This window comes from Poecile atricapillus, chromosome W (genome assembly GCF_030490865.1).
Source record: "Poecile atricapillus isolate bPoeAtr1 chromosome W, bPoeAtr1.hap1, whole genome shotgun sequence".
Taxonomy (NCBI): domain Eukaryota; kingdom Metazoa; phylum Chordata; class Aves; order Passeriformes; family Paridae; genus Poecile; species Poecile atricapillus.
Window position 1 is genome coordinate 26,136,580 of NC_081288.1, and position 17,760 is coordinate 26,154,339.

General features: G+C 53.7%; 2 protein-coding genes across 4 annotated transcripts; one reads left to right on the forward strand and one right to left on the reverse strand.

The window, feature by feature from the left end:
• The first annotated feature begins 1,469 nt into the window (after positions 1–1,469).
• LOC131591969 (cdc42 effector protein 1-like) lies at positions 1,470–9,747 on the forward strand. The gene is made up of 3 exons (XM_058863136.1): positions 1,470–1,864; positions 5,372–6,259; positions 7,266–9,747. Exons 2-3 carry the CDS (start codon positions 5,815–5,817, stop codon positions 8,063–8,065), a joined length of 1,245 nt encoding a protein of 414 aa, XP_058719119.1. The 5' UTR covers positions 1,470–1,864; positions 5,372–5,814; the 3' UTR covers positions 8,066–9,747.
• An 862-nt stretch (positions 9,748–10,609) lies between these two features.
• Positions 10,610–16,676, reverse strand: LOC131591926 (galectin-2-like). Of its 3 annotated transcripts, none has more exons than XM_058863054.1 (4): positions 12,867–12,976; positions 12,341–12,423; positions 11,968–12,127; positions 10,610–10,818 (listed from the first exon to the last, which is right to left on the reverse strand). In XM_058863054.1, exons 1-4 carry the CDS (start codon positions 12,870–12,872, stop codon positions 10,672–10,674), a joined length of 396 nt encoding a protein of 131 aa, XP_058719037.1. In that variant the 5' UTR covers positions 12,873–12,976; the 3' UTR covers positions 10,610–10,671. The 3 variants fall into 3 exon arrangements, with proteins under 3 accessions (XP_058719037.1, XP_058719038.1, XP_058719036.1); XM_058863055.1 differs by having other exon boundaries at positions 12,801–12,890; XM_058863053.1 differs by lacking the exon at positions 12,867–12,976 and adding an exon at positions 16,554–16,676 and having other exon boundaries at positions 10,611–10,818.
• Between the last annotated feature and the right edge of the window lie 1,084 nt (positions 16,677–17,760).

Below are 17,760 nucleotides of genomic sequence, written 5' to 3' on the forward strand. Positions count from 1 at the left end.
TCCTGGCCCGGAGCACAGAGATGCTTGGAGTAGGAGCAAGGAGAAGGAAGCAGTGGAGAGCTGACTGCCCTGCAAGAAGCAGAACGTGGCCCCTATCCCATCTGGAAAAGATTTGTTCTGCATTCCCCAGTGGAGGTGGCTGCCGTCGCCCAGGCTCTGCTTCCTGACGCAGCCTCTGCTGCAGGGCACAGGGATGGGGGTGAGGGAGAGCCCCTCAGGCAGGGTGGAGGGAAAGGCCCTGGCAGGCCATGCAGAGGGAGGACACCCAAAGAAAGGGTCTTTTCCTGCCTCTCCCAGCACCCCCATTAGCTTCCACTGAGCGGGACCTAGGGGAAGGAATGCCTACCATACCTCTGGCAAGCCGGGAGGATGCATGTCATGATTTCTCCTCCCTCCCTCACTGATGGCAGAGCTCATCTCCCATCAGAGCTAAGCTTCCATGTTCCTCCGAGTGACAGAGCCACTTAAAGTACCACCAACATGCACATACGGTCTTAATTCCTAATGGAGAAAACTTCCACAAGAAGGCAAAAACTCCAGCTTCCATTTTGCAGAAGAGAAGCCAGAGAATGGTGCCAAACCCTACCACTACTACTTAGCAAACCTCTGAGCAATAAGGTGCTCCTGCCTGGGCGCCCCAGCACAAGCCACCCAAACCCAGTGAACGGCCAGGCTCCATTTTGACATCTCCTTGGCAGACATCTTGTCATCCCTTCAGCCAAGCCCTGCTTAACCCCAACAAGTCTTGTCTCGCCTTCACCAGCAGAGACACCTCCCTTCTCCTCAACAGGGCCCTGAATAGGTACTTTTATGTGGCCAAGTGGTCCCCAGCAGAGCCACCAAGCCAAGCCTGAAGGCCATGAGGGTCACCAAAGGCACTGATGATGCTACACCCACCAGCAGGCTGCCCCTCATTGGCATTGATAAAGTCTTCTGCCCTGTGACCATCAAGGGATAATACACGATGCCAGAGGCATGTGGTGTCCCATGTGTGGGCAGAAAGTCTTCATGGTGCCACCAAAGAGCACCTCCTTGCATTTATCTGCTGCCACCCCCTCACCCTGGTCTGACACACTGTCGCTGGTATGACGCTTGTCCTGATGCCCTGACACTTGTCCTGACCCTGTAACAAACACCAGCCTGGCCCACGTGGCCGTCAGGGAGGCTCTCATCCTGCTAATGCCCATCCCAATGCCACCTACAGGTCCTGGAATGACCACCCACTCGCAGACCCCAGTCCTGACTGGCAGTGCTACACCACTGGGAGTTTCCTATCCAATGTGGGATCAGGGGACCCTGTGTGATACCCGCGGGGTCACACACACACACAGGCTTCAAACCCCTGTCCTTTGGCCTGCAGCCAGGCTCCTCTAACCGGGTTAGACAGCAACCTGGCCTTCCCCCTTCCCCCAAACCCACTGAAGCAGGCACCCGGGAGCGGGAGCAGCCAATGCCGGCGGACGGGAAATGGCACTGGGGAAGCGGGGAGGAGGAGGGGAGCGGTAGAGAAGTTCCTGAAGTTTTCTGTCCTGGATAGTTGGAATAAATCTCATTTTCTCTGCTCTCCTTGCCGAGTCGAGGATTGGCTCAGCGCTGCTGCAGCCCGCCCTCCTCCTTCCCACGTCCCCTCCCCGGCAGCTTCGCTCCCTCTCTCCCGTGGCATCAGGGCGTCAGCCTGCGGGAGCCAGCCTGGGGGGACAGCCGTGGGAAAAGGAGGGGGACGCTGGCTCCCCTTTGTCCCCCACGCCATCCCGGAGCACAGCACCAGTAACCCTCGGAACAAGTTACAGGGGCCTGCGGAGAGTGTCTCGCAACTTTTCGTCTGGAGGAGCGGGGAAAAAATAATAACCCTGGTTCGGAAGAGGTAAATCCTGAAAGTTTTGATTAATCAGTTTGTAGAGCTGGCGGCAGGGGGGTGTCGGGACTAGAAGGAAAAGGGCTGAGAGGGTGTTTGGAAAGGGGAGAAGCGGGAGGGGTGGCAAGGCGATAGAGACGGGAAGGATGGTAAAAAAGAAAGGGAGCAGAAGGCAGGAATGCAACAGGAAACTGGGAGTGAGGAGAGGGGACACAGGACAAGAGGGAGAGGCGGGAAGGAAAGGGAGTGAGAAGAGGGTCCCACGGATGGGGAAAGGCAGGAGGACGCTTGTCTCCCAAACCTTGCTCTGGATACCCCTCAAAGCCCCACAGGCTCTTGGCACTTCAATTTTGGGGGTAGGGAGGAAGAAAGGGAGCACTTTTCTCACAAGTGAGCAGGGAAGGGATGGCTGGAAACTGCCCATCTCCATAGCTCCGGCCTCCTCTATGTCCCAGCATGTCTGCTTGGAAAAATACCCTTGTTATACTGAGATATCACTATGTGTATATATAGCAGCCAGCAGCACAGGAGTCAGATTTAGGCGTCTGCCTACCGCCCGGCACTGCTCCAGGAAAGCTGAAAGAGGCCCAACCCAGCCAGCCAAGCCCCTTTCCCCCTTCCCCAAAAGCCTGCCCCTGCTGGCTTTCCTCATCCCAAAGCAGTCACCCAGTAGGGGAACTGTGCCTCCCTTCCTTCGGGGAAAGGGAGGTTTTTCATCACTCAGGAAGGCTGGGAAAGCCTTCCTGGCCACCCACAGCCATTTCCACCCTCTCTTCCTGCTGTTGAGACCACCCCAAGTTTCTCACCCTCTTTTGCAGTATGTCCCCTTTGGGGGAGGGAAGAGGCTGCTTGCAGCAGCTCTATCCAACTAAACATCTGGATTATTTCCCCCCCTCCTTTTCTGGTTTCCGCTCTTCCCAGCAAGCAGAACAGCTCTGGCCATTCCCAGCTAGTGGAAAACCAGTGGTAACCAGCTGAACTCGGGGGGAAACGGGGGAGGCCAGGCTGGGAGCAGGAGGAGGTGCTGGCAGTGGGTCTTTGAAGGCAGGGGGCTTCCCAGAGGAGGCAAGAAGGGAGCCAGAGAGAGTATGCCAGGGAGAGGGAGGTCGTGGTGGACTGTGGGCTTGCTGTGCCAGGAACTGGCAAACACGGGGGGCTGCCAGATGGAGGTGGTGGCACGTGGACAGAGAGGTGGCCAGGCAGAGGGGTCCCTTTGGCCAGTGGAGGAAAGGACAGCACAGAGGGCAGCCTTTGCCCACAGAATCACGAGTTTCCCTGGCGTGGAGGAGTCGTTTCAGGTGAAGGGGAGGGCTCAAAGGGGCAGGGAGCCACACCAGGGGCAGAAGGAAAGAAGGGAAAGGGGGAGATTGGAAGGAGGAAAAGCCCAACAGCCCTGCCAGAAACCTGCCATCCAGGTAGGGTTGGGCACCAGCTGCTTCACTCCCTCCCTCCCTCTTCCCAGCACTTGCTGCCTGCCAGCAGGCAAGGAGAGCCAGAGGCCAGGAGCTGCTGGCTGGCTTCCCTGTGGTGACCAAGAGACAAGGAAGGAGAAACCCTTTTCTCCACCCCACTCCCTCAGTATTTGTCCAGATAGAGAACAAGGGGATGCTCTCCTCCCACTTTTCCCCTTTTTCCCCACTGTCCCCGCCTTTTCCTTGCCTCCCCGCCCCATCCCAATGTCCCCCACAGGGGTGTGCAGGGCAGCTATGTTGTGTGGGGGACCTGGGGTGGGGTAGGAAGGTCCCCCCTCAGAGTAGCCCTGGCTGGTGCAGCACATGCTAAAGGGGACAGTCCCTACTTTGAGTTTATCAGGGGCTACAGTGTGCAGAGGAAAGGGAAAACTTGAGTGCTGTAACTCACCTAATCCCCTCTCCCAGGGTCACTTGCTTTCCTGGAAGATCCTGGGGATAGCTCAAAAATATGGTTGCATCTCTCTCCCTGTGGTCCCAAGACCCCAGTTATGGTACAGGGACCACCCTAGTAGTTTCCTTTGCACTCCAGGAGAGCCCTGACCCAATGGTTATGGTTGGGCTTCCACCAGAGAAAGGAAATAGCTCCCCAGTTGTACCCTCACCCCAAATCTGCCACATGTCTGGTTTGTCCTGGCTGCAAAGCAGCACTGCATGGCCTCTTTGGGCAGGAGGAAGACATGAGCTGCATGAGCCAGGGAGCTGGGGGCCAGCAGGAACCCAACCTGCCACCATTCTGTCCCTGCCAACAGCCACTGCCACCCCAGGAGGCCACTGCCACCCTGGGGAGGCAGCCAATGGTGCTAGGCACTGCTGGGGGAGGTTTGTTTTCTCTTCCCTAGTCATTAACCCCTGGCAGATAAGAGGGGCCCCGGGTGAGCAAACAGGGCCAGGGCAAAGCAAAATGCATCTAGCCAGCCAGGAAAGCAATTTCTTATCCAGGACTGCCTTTCACCTGAGCCTTTGCCATCCTGGCACTGCCTGGCTGCTCCGAGGCGTTGCACGGACAAGCAGGAGAGGCAGGGAACGTGGCAGGGGAAGTCATGCAGCAGTGGGGGTCCCAGCACATGGAGATCAAGAGATGTGAAGCTCCTGCGTCACCTCTTGGCACGCTGTCCTCCCCAGCCAGCCCTGCTGGAGGGACACAGCTCTGTCCTGACACCAGAGCCACAGAGCTGAGCCCAGGGAAGGATACATCCCCAGCTGGCTGCCCAGGCCACTGACACTCTGAGATGCCCCACAACCAAACCCTCTCCTCTCCCCAGCCCACCGTCTCCCACTCGCTGTGCGCACCAACAGGGGATCTGCTGATCTGAGAGTCCTCCCCACTGACTGGGGAGGTCATCACCCTGCCCTGCATCCAGCTGCTGCTTCCTGCCTGCCCCTCAGTGCCTCAGGGATCTGCCTGAGTGCAGGGACCCACCCCACTTTCTCCTCCAGCTCAGGCAATCACCTCCCTTGCCATGCCTCAGTTTCCCCTGCCTGCAAAGCAGCTGCCCTCCTCACACTGCCGACTCCCTGCTCCTCCAGCATGTCTGCCCAGCACCCAGGGACCCAGCCAGTGAAGGACAAACAAAGCAATATACAAATATTGCATTTTTGCTTCCCACCACTCCTCCCTGAGAAGCACATGGGCCCCAGGCCTCACCCTCTCCTCAAGGGTTCATCTGAATAGCAAAAAAGGAGGGAGAGGTTTGTCGCCCCAGGAGCTGGGGCAGCCAAGCAGGGCACTGCTCTGGGAGGAGGTTCTGCCTCGGAGGGAAATCCTCAGCCTGTGTTGCGGCGTGGGTCTGGCAAAGCTGCTTTGCAGACAGGAAACTAAGGCACACTGAGGTAGGTCAGCAAGGTGAGGGAGAGCACATGTTTTTTTGGAGGAAAGCCTTTTTCTACCTCGCCAAGAGAAGGGCCGGGTAAGGGGGCAGCCAGTAGCAACCTCGCCACTGCCTTATGCACTGCCTTTAACCTCCTCAGGCAGTTCTGTGGATACAGCCAATGGGATTGGGAAAATCCTCTCCAAGGGTTTCAGTGTTCCTCTTGCCTTGTTTAGGTGGCCAACAAGGGGACCAGTGCTCTTGCCCTGCCAGTCTACCCCAAGCTCTCTTCGTTGCCTGCTGCCCCATCCGTGACTGGCTCCCACTCACCCAGCACCAGCAGAAGACGGTGGATTAACCTCTAAGTCCACGACCAGACACAGCTTCCAGCGACATCTGCAGAACAGGGGGTGACCCAGACAGCCCCTGGGGACATCTCTGTGCCACCACTGACCTCAGCACTGAGGACGTGCCCTCTGAGGGTGATTTCATGAGCGCGACGTAGTGCAGGGAAGGAGGAAACCTGCCGAAAGCCAGAGTGACACGAGCTGTTACCCCAGGAACATCGGAGCACAAGCAATGGGGAGGCTGGGGATGTGACAGACCACCCCAGTGCTGGAAGCCTGGTGAGGGCTGATTTTTGGAGCTTTTTCAAAGGCAGGGCGAAGGGTGCAACAACATGAGCCTGGGGAAGCTGCCGGTGCTCAGCTGGGTGTCAGGCTCCCACGGCAAGCGGCGGCTGAAGTCGGAGTTGACGCCAGACATGATCAGCCCGCCGCTGGGTGACTTCCGGCACACCATGCATGTGGGGCGCGGCGGGGACGTCTTTGGGGACACCTCTTTCCTTAGCAACCACGGCGGGGCTGACACAGCCAAACCCAACAACTTCTTTGCCCGGACACTGCGGCACGTCCGCCGGGCGCCGCTGAAGAGACGGGGCAGTGGGGGCCAGGCGGGGGCCTCGCCCGAGCCCCCAGCCATCTCACCCATCATCAAGAACGCCGTCTCCCTGCCACAGCTCAACGAGGGGATGTATGACGGAGGCGGCGGCGGTCGGGGCTTGACCAGCAAGTTCTCCTTCAAAAGTGCCTCCAACAGCTTCTCCAAAACACACCAGGCCTACGGTGAGTGAAGCAGAGGCTGGCGCCCAGTCACTGAGCATCCTCTGGGGCCCTTCTCCATTGCTCCGTGCCTCAGATTGTCCCAGTGAGGGGCTTAGGGTTTTAAGGAGAGATGGCATATTTAAGACTGCCCAGTCTTGATAATCCCTCCAAGTTCTGAACCATGATCCTTGCTCCTGCTTTTGGAGATTCTCCTCCCAGGGTGTCCCTCAAAGTGGGGCAGGGATTGTTTCTCTGTTTCTCCCCCTTTCCCATAGCCACACACAGCTGGCAGCCTGTGTGGAGCAGCTGTGAGGGAGCACCCCCCATCTACCCTCGGCCCTACACCTTTCACTTGAGCGGCCTCCCTGAGGAAGCCAAAAAGGTGCTGGGACAGTGAAGCAGTTCCCACTTCAAGGTTGTGAGGTCAAGGGGACCCACAGCATGGCCTTCCCCACCTCCACACAAATGCTCTAACCCTCTAGCTAGCTGTGCCAACCTCTGTATCTCCATGTCCTGCTCCCGAGGGATTCCATCCCCCCCTTCTCCATGCATGTCCACATCCCTCCCTGCCAGCCAGGGTGCCCTTTGGGGAAGGACTGTGGGAAGGATGGGACAGGCCATCTGTGTGGCTCCTCTCCAGCCTCACAGCACTGGGCTGTGCTCAGCTTTTCCCCAGGGAGGGAGGTCTGGAGCAGAAGGTCTCAGGGTGGATCTGGGGTGCCTGCAGGGGCCAGGGGAGGTGGCCAGGCTCAGAGGGAAAGGCAGGCTGAGGCAATGCTGCCATCTCCTGGTCTCACCTGCCTGGCTCAGCCCCCACTGCCATCTTACCGAGCCCAGAGCCCACCTGGAGACCCTCTGCTGTAACTCTGGGCTTCAGAGATGTCCCCAGAGACACTGACCTGTCCTGTAGAGGCCAGTGCCACCGACGGGAGCATGACCTGAGCCACTTCGGCAGTGTCCCTTTTTCCCTGCAGAAGTAAGTCAGGCTTCCTCCCTTGCCTCACCAGCCATACCTTCTGCCTCACAGGGCTGGAGTCCGGATTTTGTACCATCCCTCGTGTCCCTCGCTTGGAAAAGGCCCAAGAGAGCACCCATCCTGGGGAAGATGAGCTGGATCGCTCCGACTCCCTGCTGTCCTTCCGCCTAGACCTGGGGCCCTCCCTGATGAGCGAGCTCCTCCAGGTGATGAGCTTTTCTGAAACCAATGGGAACGAGGTGGGGGAGGATGGCCCACACTTCCTGTGTGAAGAGGAGACCAAGGACAGGGTCCCTCCAGCAGTGCATGCGTCCCACAAAGAGGACAAGGCAGCATCCAGCTTCTGGGACCACTCCAGGCAGAGCAACCTGTCAGGGGCCAGCTCGCTGCCGGGTCTGTCAGTCCATGCCAATGGAGAGGCACGCACCATCGAAGGCGCTGGAGCGAACTCTGTCTGGGCTTCAGGGCCAGGGGCGGCGCCCAGAGGGTCCCCGTGGCAGGCCCACTGGAACGACTGCACCATTGAGGCTGGAGAATTTGACCGAGCAGCCCAGGTCCTGGCCCGCCATTACGGTGGGACCAGCACCCCACGGAGCTCGGAGAAGGGCGAGGGTCCCCGGCAGGCCCGGACACAGACCCTGTGGGAGAGCCCCAGCAGCAGCTTGTGGGGGTCACAGGTGACAAGGGAGAGCCGGTCCCCTGAGGCCAGCTGGAACCAAGGAGAGGAGGAGGAGGAGGAGAGCAAGCTCTCCAGCCTGCAGGAAAGCTGCAGCGGTGCCCGGGGGGGCCACAGCAGTTCCTTTGAGTATGCCGATGAGGAGGAGGAAGAGGACGATGAAGTCAAGGTGTGAACGGCCATCCCTCCCATCACAGGCCCCACCAGAGACACTGGTGCCAGGGTCTTTGCCCTCCTCCCTGTGCCCCACCCGCTGGTGCCAGTGTCACCAGTAGACCCAGTGGGTCTCTCCTTGCCAAGTGGGGGCACTGGGCAGGCCGGGGAGGGCAGGAGGAGAGCCCGTCTCCTGGGGGGCTCTCTGGGGCTGGGCCAGGCTGCTGCAGAGGGCCAGTGGGCACCACACAGCCAGGCATAGCACCCCTTCTCCAGCCTCACGGCCATGATACATCAAAGGAACATTCCCATGTGCCAAAGGAACCCCAAATCCTTCCTACCCCATCCCATTCTCCCCAGTACCCCAGCATCCCACTCTCTCTCAGCCCTCAGCCTGGCTCCACCAACATGTCTGGGGACATACTCCATCCTCCCACTGATGTCCCCAGCCATCCCCTGCAATGGCATATGTTCTCCCCAGAGATATTCCCACTGATAGCTCTGGCACATAGGGGATGGGGTCTCCCCAGGTCCAGCTGGTGCAAGACCCTTCAGTATAGCACATCTATCAACATAGAAAGGTCAGCTGGGGTCCCAAGGGGCAGGCAAACCCCACAGAGCTGAGCTTTCTCTTTTCCCCTGCCCCCCCTCCTACCAAAAGCTGTGTGCTCAGTATTCGGGAGGTGAGAGCATGCACAGAAATAATGAGGAATCTTTCCACTTGCCTCCTGCTGCTGGGCATCACTTAGGACAGCTTCCTTCCTGACTCCTGCTCCTCTCAGCAACTGAGAGGGGAGAAACTTCTTGGCTGACTGGTGGCAAAGGCAAGTTGTCAGGTCACCAAATTCTGTTCAGGCTCTAAAAACCTGTTCTTTTCCCCCTGCCTCAGAACAAGGAGGCTTCTCTGCAGCCACTTGGCTTGTGCCGCTATCCTCATGGTGGCGGCACAGTTTGTGTCTCCATCCTTGTCCCCCTCCCCATTCCCCACACACCCCCCTCTTTGCAGCGCGCCCCTTCCCAAGGGTAACGTGGCCCGTGGCTAATGTCCCTCTCTGAGTGGCCCTGGGTGACACAGCCACCCTGGAATGAGCTGCTCCCCACGCTGGCCCGTGTGCAAAGTGGCCCTCATAGAAGCGCCTTTGTGCCATGGTGTGGAGCCGACGTGCTCGGGGGCTGAGGTCACCGCAGGGACCCTCACAGGACCCCCCTTGTTCTCTGGGACAGGAGGGGGTGTGCAGTGGGAGGAGATGCTGGGCCATGGCTGCAGGACTCTGCTCCCACTCAGCTCGCCCGCCACCCGGCTGCTTTTGCTAGGAAGCTCTTCAGAGCAGGATAAAGAGCTCCAGGGTGTGCACATACCGCACGTGGAAGTGCTACTTGCAGCCAGGCCACCCAGGTTAAGGGCAAGCCCGTGTTCCCCAGCCTCCCCAAGGGGCTGCCTCTTGCCAGCCACCAGCAGCAAACCAGGGCAGGCACCAGCTTCAGGAAGTCCCCAGGTCTGGCCAGTGGCACCCAGCAGGATCAGCCTTATTCTCCCTTGCACCTTCCAGGGTGGGGACCTGGGCTCTCAGGATGAGCTCCCCTCTGCCCTCTGCTTTCCAGACCATAACACAAGACCAAAGACCTGTATCCGTGGAATTATCCTTTCTGCCTCCCCTCTGTATCCCATGCACTTATTATTGTCCTTATTAAAACAGTTTTGATACTAACTTCTCTGGTGCATCCCCTTGGCTGCTGTGACCTTTTTGTCTTTCTTGCTATGTTGGCTGGAGCCCCAGCCACCAAGCCCTCCATCTTGGGCAGTGAAGATGTGGAGAGAGAGGGCAGGGACCCTGCCACCTTGCCATGGCCCAGGCTCTCCGTAAGATGCTCTTCCACTCTGCTCTCCTCCCATGCAGCCTCAAGTGTCCCAATGTTTACTGTCACACATCAGTGTGACTTCAGGCTGGCAAGATACTTTTCAATTAGAGCAGCAGGATGTAATAACTGGGACTATTTGTAGTCCTGTGCAAAGAGGTACTGAGCCACGTAACTGAGCCCAAATCCCACTGCCTCCCCTGCCTCATATTCAATGAGTAGGATCCGCTGTGGAAATGTCAGAGTAATGGCCAACCTGACTGGAATGCACCAGCAGATAAGTGAGGTTAGGTAAAAGGGAAAGTTGGAGATGATCCCTTATCTATGGCAGGAATGCTGGCTGGGGACACCCCTGTGCTGCCGTCCCCATGCCACCTTTCAATTATGCACTTTTGTAGCACCAAATGCCACATCAAATGCCACTTCATTCACATTTATGCCTTCTTTCCCATTTGATGTATCTCCCCTTCCCAAAAGCTCGGCTGCAGAAGGAAATGGAGCATTGTGAAAAGATCACACAACAGTTTCCCAAACTATCATATAATGTCCTCATCCTGAACCCCACCTACAGCCTGCTTTGGCCTACCTACTATCCCTTCAACCCCACGGCCTGTTCTGACCTGGAAGGTACCTGGAATTATCCAACAATGGCTTCTTTCCTATTGGTGGGAGAACCTTGGGCTTTGTCAGTGGCTTGCACAGAGCTCTCACAGAAGAAAAAGCAGTCTTCCACTGGCTTGGGATTTTATTAGAGCTAGGAAGCAGTGCCCATCAGAACAGCTTGAAGGAGACCATCTTTAAGCCTCCCACGATGCTTATGTAGTTGATCCTGCGGTAGCCGTGCCGGTTGGGGAAGTACACTTCATAACCATCCGGCAGTTTCACACGGAATCTGTCTGACAGCATTTCAATGAAGAACTGGGAGAAAAAAGAGAAAGAAGGGCAGGAGCTGAGGGCAAGGAGAGTATTCAGAGGTCAGCATCTAGGCAAAAGGCCTGACTGTTACATAAGAGTGGCTGTTACCTGTCTGCTGTAACCTTAAGCAAGGTGCTGGGGGTTGAGGCCAGGGTGATTCAGGAAGTGAGCAGGGTCTAAGGGTCTAAGCAGGAATACAGACTATGATTGGAGACAAGATCTCTCCCGAGGCCGTTTCAGCTACTCAGATTGTAAACTCAGAGCAGCTAAACTCCAGTGTGTCTTCACATGTCTTTATAGAGCATATGGAATGTGCACACCACCGTTCTGCTCTGAACAGGGCAGAATAAATCTGATCCCCAATGCCCTCAGCAGCTCACCAGGACTCAGAAAAAGGAACTTTGCTGATAAACATGCACAAACAGACTGGACAAGAATGCATCACTGGTCATTGCAAACTAAAGGCAATGTTCCCCAAAGCTATCGCCTCACTACACCTTCCCCAAGAGCCAGTTCTGTCTGAGGAAACAAGCTTTCTCTCCACAGCTCCAGGAACCGGACTACTCCTAAATGCACCCCTGTTAATGATTTAGGACATCAGATAGAGTGAGGCAGCAACTAGGACAGCATCCCTGGCAGGAAGAGAAAACGAACAGATTGGCAGCATGGATCCAGGAGTAATGAGGACAGAAGAGTTGAGGGAGAGGCTTTTGGACATTGCTCCAAACTCTGGGTTGCCTTGAAGCCTGTGTTTACCTAGAGGGGAGGGAGAGAAGTAAGGTAGACAGCAGCAAGATCCTGTTTCTTGGAGACTCCCTTTACTTTCATACATGCCCCAGGTACACTCACCTGCTGGGCAGATGGAAGGGCTAGGAAGCGCTTACAAAGTGTGAGACAGACAGGACTCACATAAAATTCCCAGAAATGCTATTGCAGTATTGAACGAGGAGTGGAAATGGCAATCAGGACCAAAAGCCCAGAAAATGAGGGGCAATTGTGAGTGAGCAGGAGGTATCGGGTAGGACCGGGAAAACTATGGTATGGGAACCTGCTAACTGGGGGCTTCCTCTCACCACACATTCCCCACATACCCCATACCCACCACACACACCACACATGCCCCATAACCCCATACTGGCACAGACCCCTCACCTTGACGGTGCAGCCCCTGAAGAAAGAGAGGTGGCGGTCACGATGTTCCGTCTGCCAGGCGTCGGAGCACTTGGAGTTACAGACGATGACAGACTCATTGAAGCGGGGATTGAAGTGAAATGCCAGATCTCTGGAGCTGCAGCCAAGATTGACGCTGAAGCTGTAAAATGAGCATGAGGAAAGTCAAATGCATGGACAGGAGAGGGTTTTGGAAGACTTGAGATCCAATACATCACTCTGCACCCAGTTCCTCCCATCAGTGTTGCAGGTGGCAGAACAATGTGCTATTTTGTATCTGGCAACCTTGGGAAATCACTTTCCTCTACAGCCTACCTTCAACCCTGGCATTCCAAGGTGGTTTCTTTGTACTTACCCAACAGCATCAGCAGGTATTTTGCCCTTCACCTTCAGGGTGTCCCCAGGCTTCATATCCAGGTTTAAGATTTCGATATTTCCCTGAAGTAGAGAAAAATAGTCTGTGGGGCTCCTTCAGCCATTCCTCCTGACTTGCCACTGAAACTGAGAGGGTGCTGCTTGGAGGTATCCCACCCAGGACATTGCTCTCAGCTAGTGCTCCTCTGATGACCAAAACCCTCCACGCTGCAGGTCTTGCATGAACTTCTCATTCAGTGAGAGTGAGGTGAGTGAAGCCCGCAAGAGAGAAGAGACATCGGAGAGAGAGGAAGTGAAAACAGGCTTGTTCTCAGCAGAAGGAAAAGAAAGCAGGACAGCCAAGATACAAAGAGAGTTAAAGCAGAGGGGCACTGCCCAGGGTTTGGTGGAAAGCTGATGCTGCCCAAGAAATGCAAATGGTGAGAGTGGCTATGACTTGCCAGTCTCACTCAGCTTTGCTGAGCTGATGACCCTGGGTGACAGAGAACAGGAGCAGCAGCCCTTACAGGCATCTTCCTCAGAGGGCAGAGTAACCAGGCAGGGAGAAACCAGCAGTTCAGCTCAGAAAGGCTTTGCACATAGGATCTTACAGCCCTAAACTTCCCTGTGGTTTATACATTAACATGACCCCTGGCTCTGCAAAGCTCCAACAGCTGTTGTTAGGCCAGAAGACTTTGATCCAAGGAAAAAGCTTATATGTACACTTCTCACTAGGGATTCCAGGAAATAAAAGCAGGTCCCAGCCTCCTTGGTGGGCTCCCAGTGGAAGGACTATCACACACAGCCCTTAGGGGTGCTACTTTAGACATGACATGACAAAACTTCCCAGCTATCCAAGGAGGTGTGACCACCGTGCTCACTTCTCTCCTGCATGTAACAGCTCACCCAAAAGAACATCCCAGCTCCTTCCCTTTGTGGCAAAGGGCAATTCTAAAATCCATACCAGCACACAAAAAGGTCTCCACCATCCTTCCCCACAGTGCTCCAAGGAAGGGCTCAAAGGGGCCTGGAGGAGAGGACAACCAACACATCCCCTCTAGATGGCACGAGCTATGGAGCGTCCTTTGCAGGAGTGACATGGTGGCATCCAAGCTTCTTCCCTTCTTGTGCCTCTAGATTCACCCTCAGCTGTGTGGGTTGCAATACCCATGTGTGGTAGCTCTCTGCAACCTCCCATCCAAGCCCCATGTAGACCCAAACCTTTTAGCCTGAAGAGCCAGACACCAGGCCACATCAGGTTCAATCGTCCCATCCTCCCTAACCCTTGAACTTGGGAATGTTGTCCTCACAGGCAAGTATCACCCCTGCTGTCTTCTCCCCAGGTAGGAGCTACAATGTAAGTCAGTAGACAGTGTCCCTGACTTGTAAGACTCCAAAAGTGGAAAAGAGAGACAGAGGAGGAGGTCAAGGCTCAGGAGCCTAGTAGTCCCTCAGTCCCCCTCCCAAGCCCTGCAGGGAGCACTTGAGTGCAGTCATCCTGCTGCTGCACAGACAGCTGGGAGAAAGCTTCTACCCTTCCCTAAAACATCCTGAAGAAAGGAGAAGTGAGTGCTGATAAGCACTCCTTCCCTGGAGGTGTTTCCCACAAGCAAGGGGTCATAAAGTCCAGCAGGCTTAGGAAATTTGTTTGCTGTGGAGGACTCTGAAACTGTTGGTGAAACCTCCATGGGCTGAGCATGGAACCAGCAGGAGCCAGTGATAGGGATGGTGTTTCTTGGCATTGGGTCTCCTTCCCACCACACTTCTGTGTCCAAGGTACACCTCTACACACCTCCACATCTTCACACTGCTCCCCTGCAGCCATCCCAGGGATAATACAGAGCTATGGGTCCCCTTCTCAAATATTGGAGCAAAATTGAATGGCTGGCTGAATTACACAATAACTTGCTTTTTATCTGGGGAGTAAGGATTTGCTGTCTGGAGGGTATCCTGGGAATTCCAGTCTTAGTAAATATACCCATGAGAAGGGGGTCTTCTACAGATTTAAGCAAAAGCAACAACAAAAACAAGCAACAATTGCTTAATTTCATTAAATATAAACATATTAAACCAAGGCATATCTTTCCAACACAGTTTATAAATGCTGCACTTGTTAACCTTCATTACTTGGTTAAATTGGTAAACAAAACTTACAGATACATACAGAAATTAAAACCCCCAAAACACAGTATGCACAAAAGCTAAAAACCTGAGCTGTGGATGCTCAAAGTTGGAATAGGAGAACCCTCAGCTCTAGGTGCACTTTCTAATATGCAGGATGCCTATAACCTGGAAAAACCATAAAATGGAATCACTCAGTTTCCATCAAACCAGTGCACAATGGGTTAACAGGAGGGCATTCTCCATCTCACAGTAATTTGATGGATTTTTTCAGAACTATTTTTCACTTCCCAAGCATAACACAGAAAACTTTGGTTCTGCCACCACCCCATTAATACCTGCAGCAGTGGGTATTGTTAACCTAATCAAGTCTTGGTTTAGATTTTAGCTTTGCTGCGCTGATATAAATTTGACAGACTCACCAGGAGGGTTCAGGTGGCTTCCCAGAGGTTGCTCCAACCCATCTGATAAGGCACCCATAATTCCCTATTTCCTGGGCAAATTCATACCAGGCAAGTATGTCAATTTGGTCTATAGGTGGTTGTGCCACTGCTGCAGTAATATTCATGGTGCCATCCATTTGTATGTGATCTTGGGTTTAAGAGAAACATTGTCAGCCTATCTGGAAGGCCACAAAGGGGAGGAGTTAATCTGGCTGGACTGGCAGGAGCTACCGTCAGGAATCACCTTAACTGATGTCTTTTGTACATTGCTTAAATACACACTGCCTTTTGCACAGAGGCTGCCAGAACTGAGAATCCTGACATTTTAAACTGCAGTAGGCTTTCCTGTGTCCTGTGGGTCCATGCTCCCAGCCCAGTAGGCAGCTCAGGTTGTTGATGAGTAGTTACGGTTACCTGAGGTAGTAGTTAAAAATATTCTACGTCACCAGAATCTTTCTGCCTCTTCCTCACTCAGCAACATCTGATCCCTGCCCATAAAGGAAACTTGCATTCGGTTTTGTTTTCCCCTGAACATCTAGAACGTTCTTCCAGCAATGTATCTTACTCTGTGGGGAACAGCAGTGTGGGTTTCTCCACCCCCCTCGCCCGCAGTTTCTGTTTCAAATAAAGGCTGAACTTTTACTGCTTTTGGGGTAGGGTCAGAATCTGCCTCTAAAAATCATCAAAATGATGACCAAATGTCCCCATGCTGTGTTTCAGGATCCTCACAAATATACCACCCTATAGATGTGCTGGACTGAATTAGAGGATGATTCATGTGGGATTTTATCAAGTAATTTACCTAGATTTTTCTGCATTTCTTTTTCTCATATTTCTGCTGCAGACAGTAGTTCTTCTAATTGCTCATTTTTATTTAAAATAATATCTACTAGTTATTACAATTTCTCCTGTGTCTTTTTCTCAAAAGACAATGCTGTTCTAAGAACCTCATTTTCTGACTCCAAAGTCATATATTTTACATCTGCAACTCTTTTCAGATGGCAGGAAGCTTTTCATTTCCTTTTGCAAGCAAGATAAACAACCTCCCAAAACTGCACAAATAACTTAACTTCTTACCTTTAATGGGCAACTTACCTTTTCCTCATCCCATTTTTCACTCGACCTGCAAACTAGCAATGTGATCAGCTATTGCCTGTTCATTATCACAATTAGTTTATGCCCGCTCCAACCCTGGAGGAGAGAGGCAACTACCAAGCTTCTCCAGGAGAGACTAAAACTTTAGCCTTACACCGGTCATCCTTGGTAACCATTTTTCTTTTTGTTCCCCTCAGAGGGAGACAACCTGGGCACACCAGGCAGGAGAAGGCTGTCACCCACAGAAGGACAGTAAAAGTAACAGTAAAAGTTTGGTCAATCTCCCTCAGAGGGTGAATCTCCCACCAGGCAGGAAGAACAGTAAAAGTTCAGAACTGTTAAATGGCAGTTTGGGTCAGAGAACAGTGATGCCAATTAAAACTCTACAATTCACTGTTGTAGTTCTCTGCCCAAATTAAGGTGCAAAGGAGACTAAATGTCAGTTCAACAATGCTGACTTTATTTTACAAAATTAATCTTATATGGAAACAAGAAAGAGAGAGAGAAAGTGAGAGGGGGAGAAGAAGAGAGATAAGGCAAGTAGAAGGCAGTCACCTCCATGGATCTATCAGCCTCCCACTGGTCCTCCTGTGCCTTGGGCTTCTTGATGGTGAGGTCCCACGCAGTTCACTTTATTTCCTGACTAATACTTATGCAGTCCTTTATTTTGGTAAAAAGCAGAGGTAGAAGTGACTTTCAATTCCTCATTAGCATGTGAGGCAAGAGTAGGCATGGTTCTGCCATCACACATACTCAGATCTTAATTTGACAGTCACTGGGGGTCTGTTCTGGGGGTTGTGCAAAGCAAGTACCTCAAAACCCAAATGTCCTATTTGTGACCCCACTTCTTGCACTTGCACAATTTCTTGCACCTGTAGTTCACTTCTTATCTAACACACTACGGTTGAACTTTGACCTGAACTGCAAAAAGCCAAAACCGAAACCGTGCTTCCTTCATGGGTTGTGCATAGGCACTTGTGACCTTTTTTCTGCAACATGTTCACCACCAAGCCCTTGTTGAAGGCATATACTGCAAATTACTAACCCTATCCTTACAGCTGCCTGAGAGGGAGAGCAGCATGTGTCTCTTCCTGTGTCCAGTTCTGGGCTCCTCAGCAGTACAAGTGAGACATGGAGCTCCTGGAGAGGGTCCAGCAGAGGGCTGTGGAGATGATGAAGGGGTGGAGAATCTCTCTTATGAGGAAGGGCTGAAGGAGCTGGGTCTGTTCAGCCTTGAGAAGAGACAACTGAGAGGGGACTGCATCAGTGGCTGAAGGGAGAGTGACAAGAGATTGGGGCCAGGCTCTTCTCAGTGCTGCCAAGCAATAAGAGGCAATAGGCAGAAACTGATGCACAGGAAGTTCCACCTGAACATGTGGAAGAACTTTACTGTGCAGTGACCACACACTGGAACAGATTGCCCAGAGAAGTTGTGGAGTCTCCCTCGCTGGAGATAATCCAGAACCATCAGCAATCCTGTGCCTTGTGCTCTGGGATGGCCCTGCTTGAGCAGGGAGGTTGGGCCAGATGACCCCCTGTGGTCTGTTCCAACCTGACCCATTCTGTGATTCTGTCTGAGGGACAAGTAAAACTACCCATGCAAAGAGCTGAGCCACAAGTACCATGGATGTGAGAATATGCAGAGAGGGAGACGAGCAGGAAAGAGGCACGAGCTGCTCAGAGAGGGGCCATGAGATTTTATCAAGATAACATTTACCCCCTCCTACAATGCTCAGCAGGGGCGTTCACCCCCCTTTTATTT